Source organism: Monodelphis domestica, chromosome 2 (genome assembly GCF_027887165.1).
Source record: "Monodelphis domestica isolate mMonDom1 chromosome 2, mMonDom1.pri, whole genome shotgun sequence".
NCBI classification, from domain to species: Eukaryota; Metazoa; Chordata; class Mammalia; order Didelphimorphia; family Didelphidae; genus Monodelphis; species Monodelphis domestica.
In genome coordinates, this window is record NC_077228.1 from 274,284,105 (window position 1) to 274,307,632 (window position 23,528).

General features: G+C 40.8%; 1 protein-coding gene across 1 annotated transcript in view; it reads left to right on the forward strand.

Annotated features, from left to right (window-relative positions):
- Window positions 1-11,442: 11,442 nt before the first annotated feature.
- Window positions 11,443-23,528, forward strand: part of PNPLA1 (patatin like phospholipase domain containing 1) — a 59,879-nt gene continuing 47,793 nt past the window's right edge. Inside the window, exon 1 of the mRNA XM_007483778.2 lies at window positions 11,443-12,260. Coding sequence (XP_007483840.1) covers window positions 12,056-12,260 — 205 coding nt within the window. The 5' untranslated portion in view covers window positions 11,443-12,055. The remainder of the gene's footprint in view (window positions 12,261-23,528) is intronic.

A 23,528-nucleotide genomic window follows, 5' to 3' on the forward strand; every position in this document is an offset into this window, starting at 1 on the left:
AAGCACTCTTTCAATGAGTTCCTGGCAGCTGCTCCAGTTTTCTGTCTGTCAATCAGTACAGCAGCATTTCTCCTCCAATCAGTAAGTTCTCAGCAAAGCAGCCAGAGGCAGCTGTCTTAGTTGGAAGTCTTCTATATCTTCTATCTTCTATCCCTAAAATCTTCCCCATTTGGCTTTTTACCTCCCCTCTTAGTTTAATAACCTCTAATGACTCAAGCCAAAGACCTCAGTGACTTCTCTCTATTGTGTGAGATAAAACTCAAATGATCCATACCATCAGGTATGAACATTCCATGTATAGTTTAACAATCCTTATAAGATCTTCCCATGGTTTCCATTTATTTAAATTATAATTTTGTTAGTTACAAATGTAAAAACTCTTAAAGTAGTCACATGCAAATGACCTGTTGGACCACAATGCCCTGAGCTATTCTTACTATAGTCATTGCTATGCCCTCAAACAGGTCCTCTCAGTACATTCATCTGAGGGGCCATTCTCTATCCAATCTTTGGAGGCATTTGTCTCTTCTCTACTTTTTTTTTCCTGAGACTCTATTTCTTCACTTGTGAATCTTTATCATTTTTTCCTTACACAAATGTTCTCCTCCTGCTTCCTTCCTTCCTTCCTTCCTTCCTTCCTTCCTTCCTTCCTTCCTTCCTTCCTTCCTTCCTTCCTTCCTTCCTTCCTTCCTTCCTTCCTTCCTTCCTTCCTTCCTTCCTTCCTTCCTTCCTTCCTTCCTTCCTTCCTTCCTTCCTTCCTTCCTTCCTTCCTTCTTTCCTTCCTTCCTTCCTTCCTTCCTTCCTTCCTTCCTTCCTTCCTTCCTTCCTTCCATCCATCCTAATTCTTACCTTCCATCTAAGATCAGTACTATGTATTGCTTCCAAGGCAGAAGTAATGAAGGCTTAAGCAGTAGGGATTAAATGATTTGCCCAAGGTCACACAGTTAGGAAGTGTCTGAGATCACATTTGAACCCAGGCCCTCCAATCTCTGTATTTGGCTCTCTTATCTACTGAACTATCTAGCTGCCTCCCTCTCTTTCTACTTCCAAAAATCAAATTGTTTGCATACAAAAAGGATAGAACTTTACATTTGCAGCCATTCTGCCAATGTGTGTATATATTAAGGTGAATTCTCTAGTTTGGTCAGGATAGTTATCATTTTTGACAAGTTGTAGCTATATTCAGGTGTCCCAGAAAAAAATACTAAGTAGATTCTATTCCAGGGCTAAGGGGAAAAGTTTCCTGTAGCTTTGGACCAACTGTGAACCAACTCATTCTGTGAATCACCACAGCTAAATTTAGTTATATGGTAATTGGCAAAGAATTTTTGATGGTTCCCAATGTTTATGGATAAGAGCCCTGACCCTGGTACTAGGCAATGGGCCCTTCCCGAAAATTAAATTTTTGGATTATTCATGTTATTCCCCTCTAGCTTGGATTACACACACACACACACACACACACACACACACACACACACACACACACACACACACACCCCTAAAACTACAGCCAGAGGGATCAACTGAGGGCTTTGAAGACGAGGCAGAAGCAAATGTTCAGCTTCCCTGATTTTCAAAAAATTCTATTTTGTTTATCATGCAAAGCATACATCCATATTGGTCATTGTTGTAAGAGTACAGTCATATGTAACCAACCCCCCAAAATAAAACCATAAATGCGCTGATGGGAAAAACAAACCCAGCTGTTCTTTCTCTGGAACTTCTCTGATTTTCAAATGCCTATTCTAGCTGGGAGCTGGGATGATCTTGGGCAAGTTATTTCCCTCAGCTTCCTATAGGCAATGGATGTAGATCCCTGAATCTGGAGTCAAGATCTGAAGTTGAGGCCTAACTCTGCTACTTACTACCAATGTGAGTTTGACAAGTCACCTAATTTTTTTTTAAACTCTTACTTTTAGTGTTAATAACACTCAAAGAGAGAAGGACAAGGACTAGCAAACAGGGTTAAGTGACTTGCCCAGAGTCACACAGATAGGAAGTGTCTGAGGTTAGATTTGCACCTAGGTTCTCCCATTTCCAGGAGCTCTACCCACTGTACTACTTACCTGTCCCACCATTTTTCTCCAGCTCATTTGACCGATAAGGAAACTGAGGCAAACAGGGTAAAGTGATTTGCCTAAGAACACTCAGCAAGAAAGTGTCTGAGGCCATGTTTGAACCCAGGTCCTCTGGACTCCTGGTGCTTTATCCACTGTGCAACCCAGTTGCCCTTCAAATCACTTAATTTAAATGGACCTCAGTTAGTAAAATGAAATGGTTGGATTAAATAATAAGCCTGTGATAAATGCTCTCATCCTCTACTGAGATGCCCCACTGTCATCTGCAAGTCAATATGTTTCAAGGTAGCATCAGCTTCTTCCCTTCCCAAACCGGCTTCCCTTCCCAATTTCCCCATTTCTGTCAAGAACACCACCCTTCTCCAGGTCTTCAGGTTCAAACATGCAGTGTCATCTCTGACTCATCTTTTTTTTTTTTGGTCCTCTAGACTCAATCAGGCACCAAAGCCTATGGAGCCTTCAAAATAATTACTCTTGGTCTCATCTCTCCCTCCTCATTCCCTGTTGTGATCTTGTCTCTGACTTCCTCTCTTCTGAATGTTGCAATATTCTACATTCCAGAATTTTTGTTGCTGGCCTCTTTTAATTCCAATCTCTCCTGTATACACAGATGACTATCAATACATCCTGCCACATGATTTTTCATCATACCAACTTCTGCTCAATAACCCATAAACGGCTCCCTACAGGTATCTTTGAAAGCCTGCCATTTAAGGCAGTGTCGGGTGTTGGAAAGAACACTGGATATGGAACTATAGCGACTTATTACTATATCTTGTGGGGCAGTGTTGCGAGGGGTCTCGGAACTTGAGACAAGGGGTGAGGGTTAACGACGAGTTAAAAGGATGACACTTGTCACCAGCATGCTCCAAGCAATCTAGGTTTATTCCACCATGTTCCTCTATCAGGCTTCTGCCTCTGCTGCTAGAAGCAGTCCCTATTTGATCTCTTTTTACTGAGGGAACTGAGCTTAGCTCATAATTGGAATCAGTCAACAAACATAATTTTGCCTAGAATCTGGCCTCTGGAGCTAGGGAGGAGATTTCTCTCTGCCTACACATCATTATACTCAAGGTTGCTCTTTCTCACAGTTGTGCCCTTTTTATATCCTACCAATGTGATTTTGGGTAAATCACTTAACCTCATTGGGCCTCAGTTTCTTCCACTGTAAAATGAAGGCAATAGCTTAGACAATCCCTAAAAACCCATATAGCTCTAAATATATGCTCATGGGGCCATCCTGAAATGGATCCAATTGTGTCTCCCACTATTCCTAATTCCCTATGGTCCAGGCTTCTCAGTGTGTCCTTCTTCGTTCCTGCTGTTTCTCTAAACTGAAATGCCTTTCTGATCTCAGTGGCAATTCAATTCCGTTTTCATTCATTAGACACTTACTGTACAAAAATATTTATTGCAACTCTTTTTGTGGTGGCAAAAAACTGGAAACTGAAGGGATGTCCATCAATTGGGGAATGGCTGACAAAATGTGATATATGACTCTAATGGAATACTATTGGGCATAAGAAATGATGAAGATGATCGTAAAAATCCTGGAAAAACCAATATGAAGTGTTGCAAAGTAAAGTCCTTGTTCTCTCTTAGAGTTGTTGCTAACACCACAAGTAAGAGTTAAAAAAAAGTAAGTGATGCTGGGTTTGTACCCCAAAGAGATAATGGACAAAAAGACTTGTACAAAAATATTCATAGCTGCGCTCTTTGTGGTGGCCAAAAATTGGAAAATGAGGGGATGCCCATCAACTGGGGAATGGCTGAACAAATTGTGGTATATGTTGGTGATGGAATACTATTGTGCTCAAAGGAATAATAAAGTGGAGGAATTCCATGGGGACTGGAACAACCTCCAGGAAGTGATGCAGAGCGAGAGGAGCAGAACCAGGAGAACATTGTACACAGAGACTAATACACTGTGGTATCATCGAACGTAATGGACTTCTCCATTAGTGGTGGTGTAATGTCCCTGCACAATCTGCAGGGATCAAGGAGAAAAAAACACTATCCAAAAGCAGAGGACAAACTGAGGGAATAGAAACACCGAGGAAAAGCAACTGCCTGACTACAATGGCTGAGGGGACATGACAGAGGAAAGACTCTGAGCGAACACTCTGATGCAAATACTAACAACATGGCAATGGGTTCAAGTCAAGAACACATGTGATACCAGTGGAATCACACGTCGGCCACGGGGGGTGGGAGGGAGGAAAAGAAAATGATCTTTGTCCTTAATGAAAAATGCATGGAAATGATCAAATAAAATACTATAAAATTTAAAAAAAAAAGAGCAAAAAAAAAAGTAAGTGATTTGCCAGAAGAACATTGTACAGGGTAATAGCAACAGTGTATGATGGGGACAGCTGGGTAGCTCAGTGGGATAGAAAGCCAGGCTTGGAGACAGAAGGCCCTAGGTTCAAATCTGGCCTCAGACAATTTCTAGCTGTGTGACCCTGAGCAAGTCACTTGACTCCAGATGATCAATTGTGAATGAATTAACTATTACTAGTCATGCAAGGATCTAGGACAACTCCAAGGGACTCATGATATTACAAAGACTATCCATCTCCATAGAAGGAATTGATGGAGACTGAAGGTGGATTGAAGCATGCCATTCTTCACTTTATTCACTCCATGAATTTTTCTCTAGTAGAAGCAATATATGTCTTATTTCATAATATGAATATGGAAACATGTATTATGTGATAAAACATGTACAACCTACATCATATTGCCTGAAATCTTGGAGAGGAGGGAAGGGTTGGGAGAGAGCATGGACCGAAAAATGTTAGAAAATTATTTTTAAAAATTAGATCTACATGTAATCTGGAAAAAATAAAAAATATGAACAAATAAAAATAAATAAACACCTACCGTGGGCAGGGGAGATAGAATGTGAAAATTTTATAAGCTACACTCCAACACTACTCTCCTACTCAATAAACTATAGTAGCTCCCTAGTATATTTAAGATCAAACATAAAATCCTTTGTTCAACATTTAAATGTCTTTTTTTTATCTTATTTAGTGAATTTAGAACATTATTCCTTGGTTACAAGAATCACATTCTTTCCCTCCCTTCCCTCCCCCCACTGTTTCTGCTGCCAACGCACAATTTTAAATGTCTTTTTAATCTGCCTTCTTCCTACTTTTCTTGTATTTTTACACTTTACTTCCCCATGCAAATTTCTGTGTTCTAGCTACAATGGTCTATTTATTGTTGCTCAAAAATGTCACTTTACACCGGCTATCTCCCACAATTACAGTACTCTTCCTCCTCACCTCTACCTCCTAGTTTTTCTGGCTTCCTTTTTTAGCTCAAAAGCCTTTTTTTTTTGCCTCCAGATTTCCCTACTTCTCGCCAGCTACTGAAGTCTTGTCTTGTGAAATTGTCTACCTATCTAGCTTGTATAGACCTAGTTATTGACATGCTCTACATTGTAAGCTCTTTGATGGCAGGAACTTTTGGGGGAAGGAGGTGGGGTGGATTTTCTTTGTATCCCCAGCACTTGACATAGTACACCTGTAATAAGTGATGATTGACTCCAAACCCTCTCTATCCTCCAAGGTCCCAATCAAATGCTCCCTTCTCCATGAAGGCTGATTATTCCAGCCACACAAGCCATAATTCTCTCAGAGTTCCTCCAGCACCTATAGTTTGTGTCACATACATTAACATCTAATTACATACATTCTAGTATTATTCTTGGATTACTTTGCATTTACCCAATCGAACCCTAAACTATTTAAGTTGTAGACTATATCTTTCTTTTCATCTAGCATGGTTCTGGGCACACGGATAACCATCAATACACACTTAAAAAAAATCTTACTTTCTATCTGTCTTGGAATCAACATTAAGTATCAGTTCCAAGGCAGAAGAGTGGTAAGGGCTAAGCATATAGGGTAAAGTGACTTGTCCAGGGTCACATAACTAGGAAGCATTTGAGTCCAGATTTGAAGCCAGGGACTTTTATTTCTAGCCCAGGCTCTCAATCCACTGAGCCACCCAGCTGCCTCTATCAGTGCATACTTGTTGATGATGTCTACCCTGTAGGATCTTCCAAACTCCATTCTATCACCCTCCCCAGGAACGAGATTCAAAATATTATTCCCTGACTCTTTATTTCAGCTTCAGACAGAAATAAGATTTAGAACTAGAAGAGGTCTTAGAGGTCATCTACTTAAATTCCTTCATTTTTCCAAAATAAGTTTTATTATTGTGTTTCATTTGTATATCAATCATTTCTGGCAACTAGGTGGTACAGCAGATAGAATGCCAGGCCTAGAGATAGGAATCAGGAAGACTCTTCTTCCTGATTTAAATTCGACCTCAGACACTAGCCATATCATCTTGGGCAAGTCACTTCACTCTGTTTGCTTCAGTTTCCTCATCTCTAAAGTGAACAGGAAAAGGAAATGGCAAGTCACCCCAGTATCTTTGCCATGGAAACCTCAAATGGGATCACAAACAGTCAGACACAACTGAGAAATGATTGAAGAGCAACATTTCTGGAAATTTCTGCCCTCCTTGTAACAAAGGAAAATAATTAGCTAAAAAATATACAAATACAGTGATGATGTCTGTAACATTTTATCCTGGTAGTCTTTTCCATCCCTTTTGCCAAGACGAAGGAGGTATGTCTCATTTTCAATCTATTTAACATTTTATTTTAAAATTAAAGTTTACTTTTAAATTAATCATAGCCTGCCTTCTCTTCCTTCTATCCACTCCCCCCCCCACTCCACCCCCATTAAAAAAGAAAGAAAGGGGGCAGCTGGGTGGCTCAGTGGATTGAGAGCCAGGCCTAGAGATGAGAGGTCCTAGGTTCAAATCTAGTCTCAGACACTTCCCAGTTTCATGACCCTGGGCAAGTCACTTGACCCCCATTGCCTAGCCCTTACCACTCTTCAGCCTTGGAGCCAACACACAGTATTGACTCCAAGAAGGAAGGTAAGGGAAAGAAAGAAAGAAAGAAAGAAAGAAAGAAAGAAAGAAAGAAAGAAAGAAAGAAAGAAAGAAAGAAAGAAAGAAAGAAAGAAAGAAAGAAAGAAAGAAAGAAAGAAAGAAAGAAAGAAAGAAAGAAAGAAAGAAAGGAAGGAAGGAAGGCAGGAAGGCAGGAAAGAAAGAAAGAAAGAAAGGCAGGAAGGCAAGAAAGAAAGAAAGAAAGAAAGAAAGAAAGAAAGAAAGAAAGAAAGAAAGAAAGAAAGAAAGAAAGAAAGAAAGAAAGAAAGAAAGAAAGAAAGAAAGAAAGAAAGAAAGAAAGAAAGAAAGAAAGAAAGAAAGAAAGAAAGAAAGAAAGAAAAAGCTCTAGTAACATATACCTATAATCAAAACAAAATTTCCTGCAGGGGTCATGCTCTCAAAATTTATCTCCATCTGTGCTCTGAATCCGTCTCTTCTGTTAGGAGGTAGACAGCATGTTCATCATGTTTCATCATGAGTCCTCTGGAATCTTGATTGCTCATTGCATTAATCAGAGTTTGTAAGTTTATTAAAGTTGTTTGACTTAAAAAAAAAGTTAATACATAGTTCTTTTGGAGCTGCTGACTTCACTTTGCCTCAGTTCTTGCAAATCTTCTCTGATTTCTCTGACACTGTTACCTTGATCATTTCTAACAGTACAATAGTATTCAGTTATGTTTATATGCTATAACTTATTCAACTATTCCCCAACTGATGGGCATCTCCTCCATTTCTAGTTCTGAGCTGATAACAATATTTTTGTACACATGAGTCCTTTTTCTTCTCCTTAGATTTCTTTGAAGTAATGGTTTACTTTGGGTAGCAATGGATCAAAGAGTATGCACAATTTCATGACTTTAAAGTCACAGTTGGAAATTGTTTTCTGGAATGGCTGGACCAGTTCAAAACTTCACCAATAGTGCATTAATTAATGTACCTGTTTTCCTATAATCTTTCCAGCATTTTCCATCTTCCTTTCTTTCCCCTCCTTAAATCAACTTTACCAGTGTATTAAATGGGTGTGCAACCTCCTAATTTTACTAAGAAGGAAACTAAAGCCCAGAAATCTTGTGAATTGTTCAAGTTATAAGTAGTTAAACTAAGATTTGAACCCAGTTCTTCTGACTCCAAAATTCACACTCTTTTCACATATCATGCTGCTATTCTAGGCATTAGGAGCTCTCTAGGATAACCATATTGAGGATGTAATGGAGGATATTCCTGAAGGAGGTGTGAGTTTTAAATTGCCTTCTGCTTCTGAGATTTAAGATGGGTTGGGTCCATATCTGTTTGCCCATTGATGGAGGGGAGGGGAGAGGAGAGGAGGCAATAAAGTCTATTACTAAAAAAACCCTTTTAAATCAATATTCATGTTTTAATAAAACCTACCCTTAAAAATAGTAGTGGAGGTTTGGGAACAAATCCCTAATCTTTGAAAATCAGCTTCATGATGGAAAACTACCCTATTTTTCCAATAAAGTCCTCTAGTACCACTAAAAGAACAAAAGATTGGCTGAGGTTGGGGAGGAGAGTTCTAAATTCAATACTTCAGTAGCTCTCTCTTACTAAGTGAGCAGAGTTCAAACTCTTCCTGGCATTCCAGGCCCCCCACCACCTTCTTGCCTTTTTTATTGGAGGGTGGAGAAGGAACTAGGCTTGTGGGTCCAGTTGGTACAAAGAGCTCCCATAGAGGAACCTCCCTTTCCCAGGGCAGATTAATACCTGCTCTTCAAGTTAGAGTTGCCTATAGCACAGACAGGTAAATGAACTTACCCAAGATTACATAGTTAGTTTATTGAGTTCTGCTCCCTATCAATTCCTTTACTCTGCTTCTCACCACTTTACATTTCCTATCTTACTTCATATTACTCTCTCATGCTTAGAATATTTACCCTCTTACTTTTTTTTAAGCTAAGCAGAATGAAAATTTATTACCTTTTGGCAATCTATTTTATTTTTTCCCCTCAAAACATACAGAAGAAGAAGAAGAAGAAGAAGAAGAAGAAGAAGAAGAAGAAGAAGAAGAAGAAGAAGAAGAAGAAGAAGAAGAAGAAGAAGAAGAAGAAGAAAGAACAAAAAGAAAGGAATGCTTCAATCTGCATTTAGACTACATCAGTTCTTTCTCTGGAGAGGGATAGCATTTTTCATCATAAGGCCAATGACTTGAGTCGTTGTATTAATCAAAACAGCTAAATCACTTCCGGTTAATTCGTCTTACCTTTCCTATTTTGAATTCCTCCCAAGCTTTAAAGTTCAACTCAAATGCCACTTGGTAAGCCTTGTCTCCTCCACCTCCACCACTAACGCTGGTGTCAAGTCCCCTCTTCAATCTCACAAGGTACTTAGTTTGCTACTATCCTTATTTATAGTTATTTTGTGGAAATATTATTCCCTTATTCTCCCAAATATGCATCCTGGCATGGTGACTAGGGAGCCAGCCTCAAAGTCAGGAAGAGCTGAGGCTAAGTCCTGCCTCTGACACATATTTGCTGGTTATATGAGTTACTTCTTGGAACCTCAATAGGACTTCACACTGTTGACCTCAGTTCCCTCGTCTGTAAGATGAGCTGGAGAAGGAAATAACCAACCATTACAGTATCTTGCCAAGAAAACCCCAAATGGGGTCACGGAGTCTTGGGTATGACTAAAAACGACTGAACAACAAGAACTGGGATATTATAGTACACATTTATACGACTGTTCAGCAAAACTAAACTAAACACATCAACCAAGTCTGACAGTAGATCTGACATTCCATACCCATAGTACCTCACCTTTTTGCAAACCGTAAGGCACTATACAAACAGCTACTAGGTGGCTCAGGAGGATAGAGAGCAAGACCTGGAGTTGGGTCCTGGGTTCAGTTCTGGTATTAGATACTCCCTAGCTGTGGGACCCTGGGCAAGTCACTTAAACCCACTGCCTCCCCCCTAATTCTCTTCTGCCTTAGAACTGATACTTATATTCTAAGACAGACAGTAAGTGGTTTTGTTTTATAGGTACCTTACAAATTTGGGCTATTATTCCTATATAATATTGGACAAGATACTTCCTTTATCTGGGTCAAAATTCCTTTATCCGCAAAATGAGGGCAGATGGCTCAGATGATCTCTAAGTTCCCTTCCTACTGTAACCATCTATAAATGTATGTCCTGCCAACAACAAAAGACATGACTGGTTCTGTTTCAACTAGAAAGTACGCAAGGCAGCCTCATGTGTAGGTAGCCATCTACCAGAGGTGATAGGAAGGTTCTCCCCATTCCAAAACATCTCCCTTTCCCAGGCATGAACCTGATTGAAATTCTCAGGCTTTTGGAGTCATTCCTTTGGACTAAACATTGCTATTGGTTCCCCTTTGAAGATGAAGACTCTCTTGTTATTTCTGTGAAGTCCTTAATAATTAATTCAGTGTTAGTTTAATAGGTCCATGTCATAGAAAGAATATTGTCCCATCAGAGGACTTCATCTCAGATTCCATATCAGTTAATTATTGGGTTGTTGTTCAGTCTTTTTCAGTCATGCCCTAATCTTTGTGACCCCATTTAGGGTTTTCTTTGCAAAGATGCAGAAGTAGTTTGTAATTTCCTTCTCTAGTTCATTCTACAGATGAAGAACCTGAGGTAAACAGAGGCAAAAATCTATTAAATTACTACTGAGTTATTAGTGACTTTTGCACAAATAACAAGTCTTGCCCAGGATCACACAGTAAGTTAGTATCTAAGGCCAGAACTGAATTCAGAACAAAGTCTTCCTTGCTCCAGTTATGGCAAGCTATCTTACTAGGTCACCTAGCTGCCCCTTTTCTCAGTTTTTTTTCATCCCTGAATTGAAGGTCAAATACCCCTAAGATCACTATCAGTTCTGAGGTTCTCAGAGCTTCCTGGACAGCCTGAGACTGTGGCTGCCTGAAGGGACAGGAAAAGCAAGTTGTTAAAATGGGTGGTAGTGGGGGTTGAGAGGAGTGTAGAGAGGTCTGAAGTCAAGGCTTCTAGGCAGAAATCTGGTTCTAATGGGCCTCCAGAAATAATTGTGCAGGAGGATGATAACAAACAAAAGAACTATAATCACTTACAGAGAGCTTCTTCATCAAGGGCCTGGGGGCCCCCAAAGGGGGTGGGAGTAATAATGACACCTAATTCACAGAAGTAGGGCCAGTAGAAGACAAACAATCCATTTCACAATTTAGCCTATGGCAGCTTTAAAAAATGCTTCTAATAACCCCTGACTAAATCTAAACTGGATATATAGAAGACCTAATAAAAAGTTTTAAAAAGGCCCAGAGATGATGGCTCATACGCATGTGGGGAGTGTGGGTAGGGGCCCGAAAGCCATCCCTCTCCTCCCTCGCCCCAACACACCCACTGTAAATAAGGTCTCCCTTTGCCTCGTTAACCTCTGCACACTTCGAGTTGCATTTCCTACAATCGGGTCACCTTCCCTCAGGAGGAATGGCAACCCTTTAACTCCTTCCCTTCCTCCCTCCGCAAGGCGGGAGCATTGCGCCAAGTAGGGAGCCACCCATCCGCAGATAGCCATCGCCTCATTTGGCAACAGGCTGAGCTAAGGATCGTCTGAGGTCGTCTGAGAATGGTTGAACTTGAAGAGTTCTGAGCCAAGTCCGAGCTACCTTTCCCCCACCTCCACCCTCACCTCGTGGATCAGGGCCCGAACTCCCGAGAAAATGGACTCGGGAGGGAGCAGTCCGTGCAGTTAAGTCAGTCTCTGGGACAGTGCAGCCAGGACGCCGCCTCCTCGGGCTCCACAGGGATTCCTGCTTCTCCAGCCTCCCCCAACCGCTCCTCCCACTGTGGCAGCACTTGCTTTTATACTGAAATTAACGCAGGTCAAGCTGACCCCGGCGGTACAGAACCAGCCGGCAGGTCGTTTCAGGCCGTCTTGTCCCCTCCAAGGAAACCCCAACTGGTCCCGACCCAGCGAGGCAGGTGGGACTCTGAGAAGACAAGCCCGCTCGAGGCTGATTCCTCTCCACAGCTGCAAAGATGATGGAACAGAATTTTAAGGGGGACCCGGATACCCCGCACTCCATCTCCTTCTCGGGCAGCGGGTTCCTCTGCTACTATCAGATAGGGGTCGTGGATGCCTTCCGAGACCTGGCCCCCCGCATGCTGGATACGGCTCATCGTGTGGTCGGGACATCTGCTGGCTCGGTAGTAGCTGCCCTGACAGTGTTAGGCATCAGCATGGGTAAGAGTTTGTTCTGCTTTCCCAAGAAGCACCACTGGGGAACCCCCAGGCAGAAGCTTGGCTCTGGGTACCAGCGTTTGGGAACTGGAGTTCTAGGAGGGGTCCTGAGTGAGTCCGGGGAGGGGAAAGCCAGTCACTGGGTGGGCAGGCAGCCCTCCCTCCCTGTTAATTTGGGCAAATGACTCTCTGCCTCTGGCTTTCCCATGTATGTGATGGAAAAAGGGAACTCGGGCTTTCAGGAATGATCTTATGTATGAGGGCAATAGAACCATAGCTCTAGGACTGCAAGTGACCATAGAGGCCATCTATTCCCAGAGGGATTAAAAGGTGACTTTGCCCAAGGCATATGGTATCCTGGGGAAAGGGTTTGGAGCTTAGACAAGTCACTTGATCACTTGTTCTCAGTTTCCCCATCTGTCAAAATAATGGGCTCCAAAAATAAAGTCCTCCCTCTTTGACAACTGCTTGTGAGACCTACTTGAGTCATCTGACCTTTTGTCCTTAGTTTCCTTATCTGTAAAATGAGATGCTTGGACCAAGGTACCTCCCAGCTCTAAATCTACAAAATGAGGGAGAGCTGGGGTTTGAAATCAGGTCTTCTGACTCCAAATACAGCATTCTTTCCATTGAACTTTGCTGAGAGTTGGGAAGAACTTTAGAGATGAAATAATGAAGGGTTTCCCTCACTCAAAGAGTCTCGGAACATTTCAGGGCTTGCAAGCCTTTTTATTTATTTTTTCTTTTTTTTCTTCTAAAACACTTACCGTCTGTCTTAGTATCATTTGTGGAGAGTGGAGTGGTAAAGGCTAGACAAGGCTGACTTGTTCAAAGTCAGACAGCTAGTGTCTGAGGCCACATTTGAATTCAGGACCTCCCAATTCCAGTGTTCTATCCAGTGTGCTACCCGGCTGTCCTGAGGGCTTGCAAGATTTCAAAAATTATTGTATCGAAAACTAGCATAGACCATAGATTTCATCTAGTCCAACACTCCAATTCTTCCTCATCTCCTTTTTTTGAACAGGGTTGCTAGGGAGATCTGAAGAGTAGGATATAAATTAGACATAGTAGGTGGCATGGTGGGTAGAATATTCAGCCTAGAGTCAAGAAGATTCATCTTTCTGAGTTCAAATCTGACCTGACACTTACAAGCTGTGGGACCCAGGGCAAGTCACTTCACCCTGTTTGCCTCCGTTTCCTCATCTGTAAAATGAGAAGGAAATGGCTTCTAGTCTCTAGTTTCAAACCACTTTAGTCTCTTTCTCAAGAAAACCCCAAATGGGGTCACAAATTGAACAATAATAAAATTTCCTAATTTCAGAAAAACATTTGACATATTCTTTCCCTATATAAACAACAGGGGATAAAGCACTGGATTTAGAGTCAGGAAGACTTGAGTTCAAATCCACCTCAGACATTTGCTGTGTCACTGGACACTGCTTGCCTCAGTTTCCTCAGCTATGAAATAAGCACCTACCTCACAGGGTTGTTGTGAGGACAAAATGAGCTACTATTTTTTTAAATACTTGGTTCAGTGACTGGCACTTATAATAAATTCTTGTTTCTTTCCTTGTGGATATGTTGGAGATATGTGGACTAGATGAGAACTCGGTGGATTTGGAACTGGTTGAAAGACTAGATTAAGAAAAAATAAAAATAGATTAAAAAATGATAGATGGAAAAATGATAACCTAGAAGGAAAGTCTGTTTTGGAATATCTCCAGAGTTCCTTCCTTAAGTCAGTCCTGTGATATTTTTATCAATGACTTGGATGACTTTGAAGAGAGAATGTTCATTCAATTTATGGATAAACTGGGCGGGAGGACCAATATACTGGATGATAAATTGAAAATAAAAAAAATTAGAACAATGAGTATATTTGAAAAAAGATGAAACTTAATAAGGATTAGTGTAAAGTTTTATGCTTGGAATAAAAAAAATCCATTGCTTTTTAGGTAAGGGAAGATGCAAATAGATGTTTTTTTAAAGAAAGCATATTGCAAACTCAATATTAGCCATTTCCTAAGAAAGCTAAGGTAATCTGAAATTGTATTAATAGATGCATAATGCAGCTAGGTGGAGCAATGGATAGAGTGCTTGGCCTAGAGTATTCCTGAGTTCAAATCTGGCCACAGACACTTAATAGCTGTGTGACCCTGGTCAAGTTCCGTCACCCTATTTGCCTCAGTTTCCTCATCTATAAAATGAACTGGAGAAGGAAATGGCAAACCACTCCAGTATCTTTGCAAAGAAAACCTCAAATGGGATAACAAGGAGTCAGACACAATGGAAATGATTGAACAAAATGCCTGGAAAAAAGAATGTACAAGACTTACTGTGCTCTGACCCAAACTAGGGTACTTCATTTAGTCCTGGTTGCTTCACCTTAGGCAAAATGTTGACAAACTGAAGAATTTTCAAAGGAGGGGTACCTGGGATGGTGAGGGGGCTGAAAATGATGAAATCAGAGCATTGGTTGAAAGAAATAGAGATGACCTCAGATACTTCCTAACTTTGTGACCTTGAGTAAGTAATTTAACCCCAATTGCCTAGCTCTTACTTCTATTCTACTTGGAATTGATAGACTGTATCAGTTCTAAGAAAGAAAGTGTTGTTGTTTTTTTAGTTTAAATAATAGAGAAAGAAAGAAAAAAGAAAGAGAGAGAGAGAGAGAAAGAAAGAAAGAAAGAAAGAAAGAAAGAAAGAAAGAAAGAAAGAAAGAAAGAAAGAAAGAAAGAAAGAAAGAAAGAAAGAAAGAAAGAAAGAAAGAAAGAAAGAAAGAAAGAGAGAAAGAAAGAGAGAAAGAGAGAGAGAAAGAAAGAAAGAAAGAAAGAAAGAAAGAAAGAAAGAAAGAAAGAAAGAAAGAAAGAAAGAAAGAAAGAAAGAAAGAAAGAAAGAAAGAAAGAAAGAAAGAAAGAGAAAGAAAGGAGGGAGGGAGGGAGGGAGGGAGGAAGGAAGGAAGGAAGGAAGGAAGGAAGGAAGGAAGGAAGGAAGGAAGGAAGGAAGGAAGGAAGGAAGGAAGGAAGGAAGGAAGGAAGGAAGGAAGGAAGAAAGAACTAGGGATAATTAATGTAAGCTAAAACTGAAGAGGAGTATGAAAGCTGTCTTTAAGTACAGTGTTTAAAAATCTGTCATGGGGAAGAGACATTAGACTTGTCCTGCTAGATTCCTGAGGGAAGAACTAGGGATAATGGGTGGAATTTGGAAAGAGGTAGATTTAAATATTGATGGAAGGAAAAGCTTCTGAGTAATTAGAGTTGGTCCAAAGTAGAAGTCTGTCAGACCTGCTTGGCATTTTCAGGACATAGTGCATTCCCTTATCGATGGTGATCTTCTGGGTCTGGATGAGCTCAGGTGTGTGGAAGAGCCATGAAGGAAGAGAGAATTTCATGCATGCAAAACAAAGTAAAGTACCTCAGCTATCAATCAAGAAAGAACATTCCAAATAGAATGTTCCCAGGAAAGTCAGTTGGAGAGTCAAGCCAGGCTGAAGAGGGAAGAAGCTGTGAACAGGTCCCCTGTTAGCTTCTGTCCTAGGCTGAAGGACCCTTGGGGCTGAGGGGGGCGGGGAGGCTTCTGGAGCCAGGCTGAGAAGAAATGAACTTTTGTTGGCGGCTTAGAGTGTGAAGAACTGATTGTATATTTGAGATCTGAGTTTGAAGGAAGAAGAAAGAAGATTAAACAGTTGTCCTTTCATCTCCCTGACATATTCTTGTGTCACAGTTGTGACAGGACTGACATTTTCCCAAATCCTCCTAACCCTCCTTATAGACTAGGGAAAACCCTATCCCTTTCACCTCAATTTCCATCCTTGTCCTGTTTTTCCCAATAAACCCTCTTACTTGAGAAAGGAAGAGAAAGGAGTTTTTCTTCTCTAAACTTCACAGTTCACCTTTGAATTACTTAGTAGGGTCGCTGACTAACAGGGGGGAGGCAGGAGGGCATGGGTGGAAAGCTGGGAGGTGAAGGGTGGATGGAAGGGTTGATCTATTAGCCATCATTAGTGATCAATAGGCAACCCCAGAGTATCCCCTCCAGTAGTATCTCTCTATCTCTCAGAAGTATCTCTATCTCCATTACAACTAGGCACCCTGAGGTTTCCCCTAGTATCTCTCTAGTCAGCCAGAGTATCTCAGTTATTACAACTAGAAATCTCCACAGTATCATTTATTACAACCAGAAATATCTCCTACAGTATCTGTTTCTAATACACAGGTTGGGTGTGTTGAAGGGAATTCTTACAAAGGCAGAGTTGGGCTTTCTCATCCTGAAATCCTGTAATTCAAACCGTGTATATTGACAGCATCCATACAGGCTCTTCAGGCTAGGGGGAAGGGAAGAGGAGGAAGGGAAAATTGAGATAAAGGAAGGTCATGTGGGAAACGGTGGTATAAAATGGAAGGAATTAGGCCTTTTCACATCCTGAGAAAGTGTGTCAGGGTAGCACAGTGCCTGGCTCAAATTTGGCCTCAAACAAGCTGTGTGACCCTAGGCAAGTCACTTAATCCCCATAATCCCCATTACATAGTGCTTATCATTCTTCTGCCTTGGAACCAATACACAACATTTATTCTAAGATGGAAGGTATGGGTTTAAAACAAGAAAAGAAAAGAAAAAGAAATGTCTGGTGTGGAAGACATCCAGCTGGATCAGTGGATTGAGAGCCAGGCCTAGAGAAGGGAGGTCCTGGGTTCAAATTTGACCTCAGACACATTCTAGCTGTGTGACCCTGGGCAAGTCACTTAACCCCTATTGCCTACACCTTATCACCTTTTTACCTTGGAACCAATGCACAGTATTAATTCTCAGACAGAAGGTGAAGGTTTAAAAAAATTTTTTTTGTAAAGATATTTTATTTTACCAATGACATGTAATAACAAATTTCCACATATGTTTTCCAAAGTTATGTGATCCAAATTGTCTCCTTCCCTCCCTTCCCTTAGCCCTCCTGTAGCTGGCAAGCAATTCGATGTGGGTTATACATGTATCATTTAAGACATACTTCCATATTGTTCCATATATACATATATTTGCATTTTTTTTTAGTGAGAGGATAGGAAATAGAGGCAAGGAATGCAGATTGGATTTTTTCTTTCTTATTTTGACTTGGAATAACAGCAGTAATACTGATAGCTAGCATTTACATGGTGTTTTAAAGTTTGCAAAGCACATTACACCCATAATCTTATTTTTTCCTCGCAATAAGTCTTGGATGTAAATAGGGGGCAGCTTGAGGTGATTGTAAGACCAAATGAAGGGTGGGATTTTTTCTTTTCTTTTTTAAGTGTAGGGAAGACATGGCATTCATTGGTGGGTAGCAGAGGAGGAGGCAGTTAGGGACTGAAGATGAGAGAAAGAGAGGTCTGAGCAAAATCAGGAGGGCCTGGAGGAGATGGGAGATGAGATCCAAAGACACAAGTTGTAAAGATTAAAATTTAGGGGAGATGGGGAGACTGAGGCAGGTAGACTCTAAGCCTGGCACTCTGTCCACAGTGCCACCTATCTGACCCAGAAAAACAATCAAAGCTTTACAAAAATGAGTGAGATCCTTTGGAGGTAGTGGTTTCCCACTCATTAGAAGGGTAGACAGAAGTTGGATGACTCCTGGAATTGTTGGGTATACTTTAAAGAGAATTAAAAAAAAAACAAACCCATACCTTCCATCTTAGAATCTAAGTATTGGTTTTAAAGCAGAAGAGTGGAAAGGGCTAGGCAATGGGGGTTAAGTGACTTGCCCAGGGTCACACAGCTAGGAAGTATTCCACCTACCTGGCTGTATAACTATGAGCAAGTCATTTATCACCCTCTCCCCAAATTCTGTGACTGTGGAGGTATCTTCCAAGTTGAAAATTCTGTCCTCTCCCCCTCCTCCTTTGTCCTTCTCTGTTTCTCTGTTCTGGGTACATTCCTATTGACTGTCTAAGGGTGTGTGCCCAAGGGATGAACTCGCAGATCCCCAAAGTGCTTCTTTCTCTAAATACAGATGTTCCTTGCTAAAAAGCCCTTCTTTCACTCTTAAGTAGTCAAATAATCCCCTTGTTTCCTCTATCAATTTACCACCCACCAACAAAGGATGCAGCCAGGTGGAGAACTGTGGTTATCCTGGGCTTAGAGTGGTGGGCAATGTTTACAAGCAAATTAGGTCAACCAAAGTTCTTTGTTCCTCATTCACTTCCATGTGGTGATAGAGACAGACTTGGCCTTGGTTTAGGGAATAAGGCAGTGTGGTCTGTTTGAAAGAACTTTTGTTTCTTTTCCAGTCGGGAAGGAGAGTTAGGTTAACCTCTGATAGAATACCTCCCCTCTGTGGGTCTCAGTTTTCTCCTCTATAAAGTAAGGCAATTATGTGGCTACAGTTCCTTCTGACTCCAATGGAGTGAAAAACCAATGTTTTGTAGACTCTAAATGATCACCCTAGTGCTAATATTAATGATATGGAAATAGGGGGGCAGCTGGGTGGCTCAGGGGACAGAGAACCAGGACTGGAGATGGGATGTCCTGGGTTCAAATGTGGCCTCAGACACTCCCTAGCTGTGTGACCCTGGGCAAGTCACTTAACCCCTATTTCCTGGCCCTTATCCTTCTTCTGTCTTGGAACCAATACACAGTATTGACTCCAAGATTCCAAGGTAAAGGTTTAAAAAATAATATTAATAATATGGAAATAGGTCTTGATCAAGGAAATGTAAAACCCAGTGGAATTGCTCATTGGCTATAGGAGAGGGGCAGTAGGAGGGAGGGAAAGAACATAAATCTTGGAATCATGGAAAAATAGTCTAAATTAATTAATTAAATAAAATTAAAAACAACAATGTTTTAATCCAGCAACACGTCTACCAAGACCAATTCAGCCTTCTATCTTTGTAGTTGTCCAGTTGTGTTGGACTCTTCATGACCCTCTGGACCATTGCTATCCATGGAGTTTTCTTAAGGATACTCGAAGTAGTTTGCTATTTCCTTCTTTAGCGGATCCTTTTGTCTGGCAATCAGAGCTTAAATGATTTGCCCAGGATCACACAGGCTAGGAAGTATCTGAGGCTGATTTGAACTCGGTTCTTCCTGACTCCAGGACCAGAACTCTATCCACTGAGCCACTTGGCTGTCTCCTAGGCATATAGCTGTGTGCTCAAGGACACAGTTAAGAAGTATCTGAGGCTGGATTTGAACTCAGGTCTTCCTAACTCCAGGATTGGTGCTAGAGATGCCTCTTTCCTCTTTGCATATACCCGTTATATGGAGTTCATCCAGCTATTTAATCAAAGTAAAAGTTAGTAGGATATTCTGGGAATGGGCATTGAGAGACCATCCCTGTATTCATGAAATGCATAACCATACATAAAATGATACCCTCCCCCTGGAATGCCTTTTCTTTCTCTCCTTCATCTATCTAAATTCTGCCTAGTTTTTAAAAGCCAGCTGTTGCTCCATCAAATACAAACCAGAGGGGATAAGTTTAGCCAGAGAGGCAATGTCCTCATAGTCCTTATTATATAATATAAGAGATGATGTTGTCAGGCTTGAATTCCATATAAAGGCTATGTCTTGGGTTCAAATCTTGCCTCTGACATGGTATAAACACAGGCAAGTCACTTAACATACCTGTGCCTTAGTTTCCTTATCTGTAAAATGGGGGAGGGTCTCTTGGTGGCCTCTGACGTCCCTTTTTACCTCCAAATATATAATCCTGTGCTACATCTACTCCAGGAACTAGCGCCATTAATACTTCCTAATCTTCAGTCCCTTACTGGGTACTGGCTCTTTCTCTTCGGCCCCCAAACAAGCCCATCATTCCTTTAAAAAACAAACACAAAAGATATTCACCTGACCTTGTTGTTGTTCAGTTCCATCTGACTCCTGTCACAATTAAAATTGTTTCAAGAGACTGATTTTGAGTAAGAAATATGGTTTTATTGAATATACATATATATATATATATATATATGTTTATTGGTTAGGCCAGCATCATAACCCATAAAGTGGCACACAGGGCTATGGTCCTCGTGAATGACCACTGAGAAGCTGGGCCAGACAGCTGAATGAATAATTTTATTTATTTATTTTTAATTTAAATTAATTTATTTAGTCAATTTAGAAAATTAGTCCTTGGTTACAAGAATCATATTATTTCCCTCCCTTCCCTCCTCCCACCCTTCCCATAGCTGATGCACAATTCCACTGGGTATTACATGTGTCCTTGATCAGAACCCATTTCCATGTTGATGTTTGCACTGGGATGTTCATTTAGAGTCTACATCCCCAGCCATATCCCCCTTCTCCCATGTAGTCAAGCAGTTGTTTTTCTTCTGTGTTTCTACTCCAACAGTTTTTCCTCTGAATGTGGATAGTGTTCTTTCTCGTAGATCCCTCCAAATTTGAATGAATAATTTTAGAACATTGAACATTCCCTGACATTTCTAATTGGTGGATTAATTAATTAAGAGGTGATCTATTGAGCCATCTGCCCCCAATCCCACAGGTGGACACGTCACATAGATTCGGAAAGATCCCTTCCCCCCTTTATTGATTAACCAAATTCTGTTAATATGGATGACTTTCTTTGGGATTCCTAAGGACAAAGAAAATGCAAAAACCAGTCTGCTGAATAGAATCTCTGAATCAGACCCCAGACACAGAAATACACAATAATTTTTCCTAATATACGGGAATTGTTTGGGGCCTTTCTACTATAGAGTTCTACCTGATAAGAGAATTAATACAGTTTATGAAAGTTAACTTTTGTTAGTGAAAAATAGAATTTTCTTCATAAAGATAATGGAGTGGTTTGCCATTTCCTTCTCCAGTGTGACCCCATTTTACATGAGAAACTGAGGCAAATAGTGGCTAAGTGATTTACTGCTAGAAGGTGTTTGAGGCCAAATTTGAACTCAGCTCATCCTGACTCCAGACTTAGTGGTCACTGAGCCACCTGACTGTCTTACTTGACTCTCCTATCCCCTAAAGTGAATCTTTTCCCTTTCCCAGGCAAACTCCTAGAAAAAACTACCTCTACTACTTAACTTCCTTCAGTTCCTTTTCTTCCATTTTTCAGCCCCAGCTAATCTGGCATCACATTCCAGCATGCCCTTAAATTATTTTCTCAAAGATTAATCATGATTTTAAGATGACCACATCCTAGTACTCATACTTCTTCACTGTTCTGTACCATTTGATGGTGTCATCCACTGTCTTCTCCTCCAGCTATTTTCCTGATGCAAGCTCCTCTCCGATGGTTCTCCTCTGACTTCTCAGTCCTTTCAGCAGGCTCAGCACCCTTCTCTTGTTCTTTGAGGGGAAGAGTATTCACAGGTTTTTATGGCTAAGGAGGACTTAGAAACCATTCTGTCGGATTCTCTCATTTTACATAGGGGACAACAGAGACCTTTACAGACTAAGTGACTTGCCTGTGGTCTCGAATTATTATTAGTGCCAGGGCAAGAATTAGAAGCTTGGTCTTCCAACTCCCAATCTAATGTCTTTTTTAAAAAACCCTTTACCTTCTGTTTTAGAATTATACATGCCTGATACATGTGGCAAATTGTAGGCCTCAGGAACGAACCATTGCATCCAGCAGTTGGCATCCTGGTAGCTGTAGCAAGGGGGCAGGGAACTGGGCAAGTCTTTTTTTTTTTAATTTTATAATATTTTATTTGATCATTTCCAAGCATTATTCATTAAAGACAAGGATCATTTTCTTTTCCTCCCCCCACCCCCCATAGCCGACGCGTGATTCCACTGAGTGTCACATGTGTTCTTGATTCGAACCCATTTCCATGTTGTTGGTATTTGCATTAGAGTGTTTGTTTAGAGTTTCTCCTCTGTCATGTCCCCTCAACCGCTGTAGTCAGGCAGTTGCTTTTCCTCGGTGTTTCCACTCCCATAGTTTGTCCTCTGCTTATGAATAGTGTTTTTCTCCTAGATCCCTGCAGGTTGTTCAGGGACATTACACTGTCACTAATGGAGAAGTCCATTAGGTTCAATTATACCACAGTGTATTAGTTTCTGTGTACAATGTTCTCCTGGTTCTGCTCCTCTCTCTCTGCATCACTTCCTGGAGGTTGTTCCAGTCTCCATGGAATTCCTCCACTTTATTATTCCTTTTAGCACAATAGTATTCCATCACCAACATATACCACAATTTGTTCAGCCATTCCCCAATTGATGGGCATCCCCTCGTTTTCCAATTTTTGGCCACCACAAAGAGCGCAGCTATGAATATTCTTGTATAAGTCTTTTTACTTATTGTCTCTTTGGGGTACAAACCCAGCAGTGCTATGGCTGGATCAAAGGGTAGACATTCTTTTATCGCCCTTTGGGCATAGTTCCAAATTGCCCTCCAGAATGGTTGGATCAAACTGGGCAAGTCTTAGGCAAAAGAACAGAGATGATGAAGTTAGCCTTGCCCTATCCTACCTCCACTTCTCAGCCTCTTCCTGTCCAGTGTGCCCAGTGTTCCTGCACAGACCTAACATCCTCCTATGCTCTGGACTAAGGTCCTAACAAAGAGACCATTCCTAAGGGATGTGGAGACACTTTCCTTTTTATCAATTCATGCCCCTCTCTGCTACAGTCAGGGCTATTTCTTAATTGTCTGTCCCCTAAATACACTAAACTCTTCCTTCGTTCCTTCCTTTCTTCCTTCTTTCTTCCTTCCTTCCTTCCCTCCTTCCCTCCTTCCCTTCTTCCTTCCTCCCTATGGACCCCTTCTCAGAATAATGTTTTTAAATGCATGAAATAAAATAGAGAGGATTATAACAGAAATCAATTATATTGAAATAGTTTTCAAAAGATTTTTTTTAAAAGCTCACAGACCTTAGTTAAGAACCCTGATCCTTTGTTTCACCATTGGTCCTTTGTAATTAAGATTGGTTATTACATTAATCTGAAGTCTAATGTCTTGCAGTTCTAATATCTTATTCGTGAATATCTGGCTCTAGTATGATGGCAAACACAGGTGATTTGAGGGTTAGAGACTTGGCTTCTGGTCTCAATAATAATAAGGTCAGCAATAATAATAGCTAACATTTAAATAGCACTTACTATGTGCCAGGCACTGTGCTAAGCACTTTACAATTATTATCTCATTTGATCCTTTCAACAGTGGGTGGTGGTTGTCGATTATTTAGGAAGTTAGGTAGTTAGTGAATCATTTATAGATAGTGTAGGGTAGATAGGCCTGGTGTTTGCCAGCCAAGAAAAAGCTGTCCTCAGAAGATAGTTAGAGGTAGGTTATTAGAAAGTTTAGATAGTATTAGGAAATTTAGGTATAGTCAT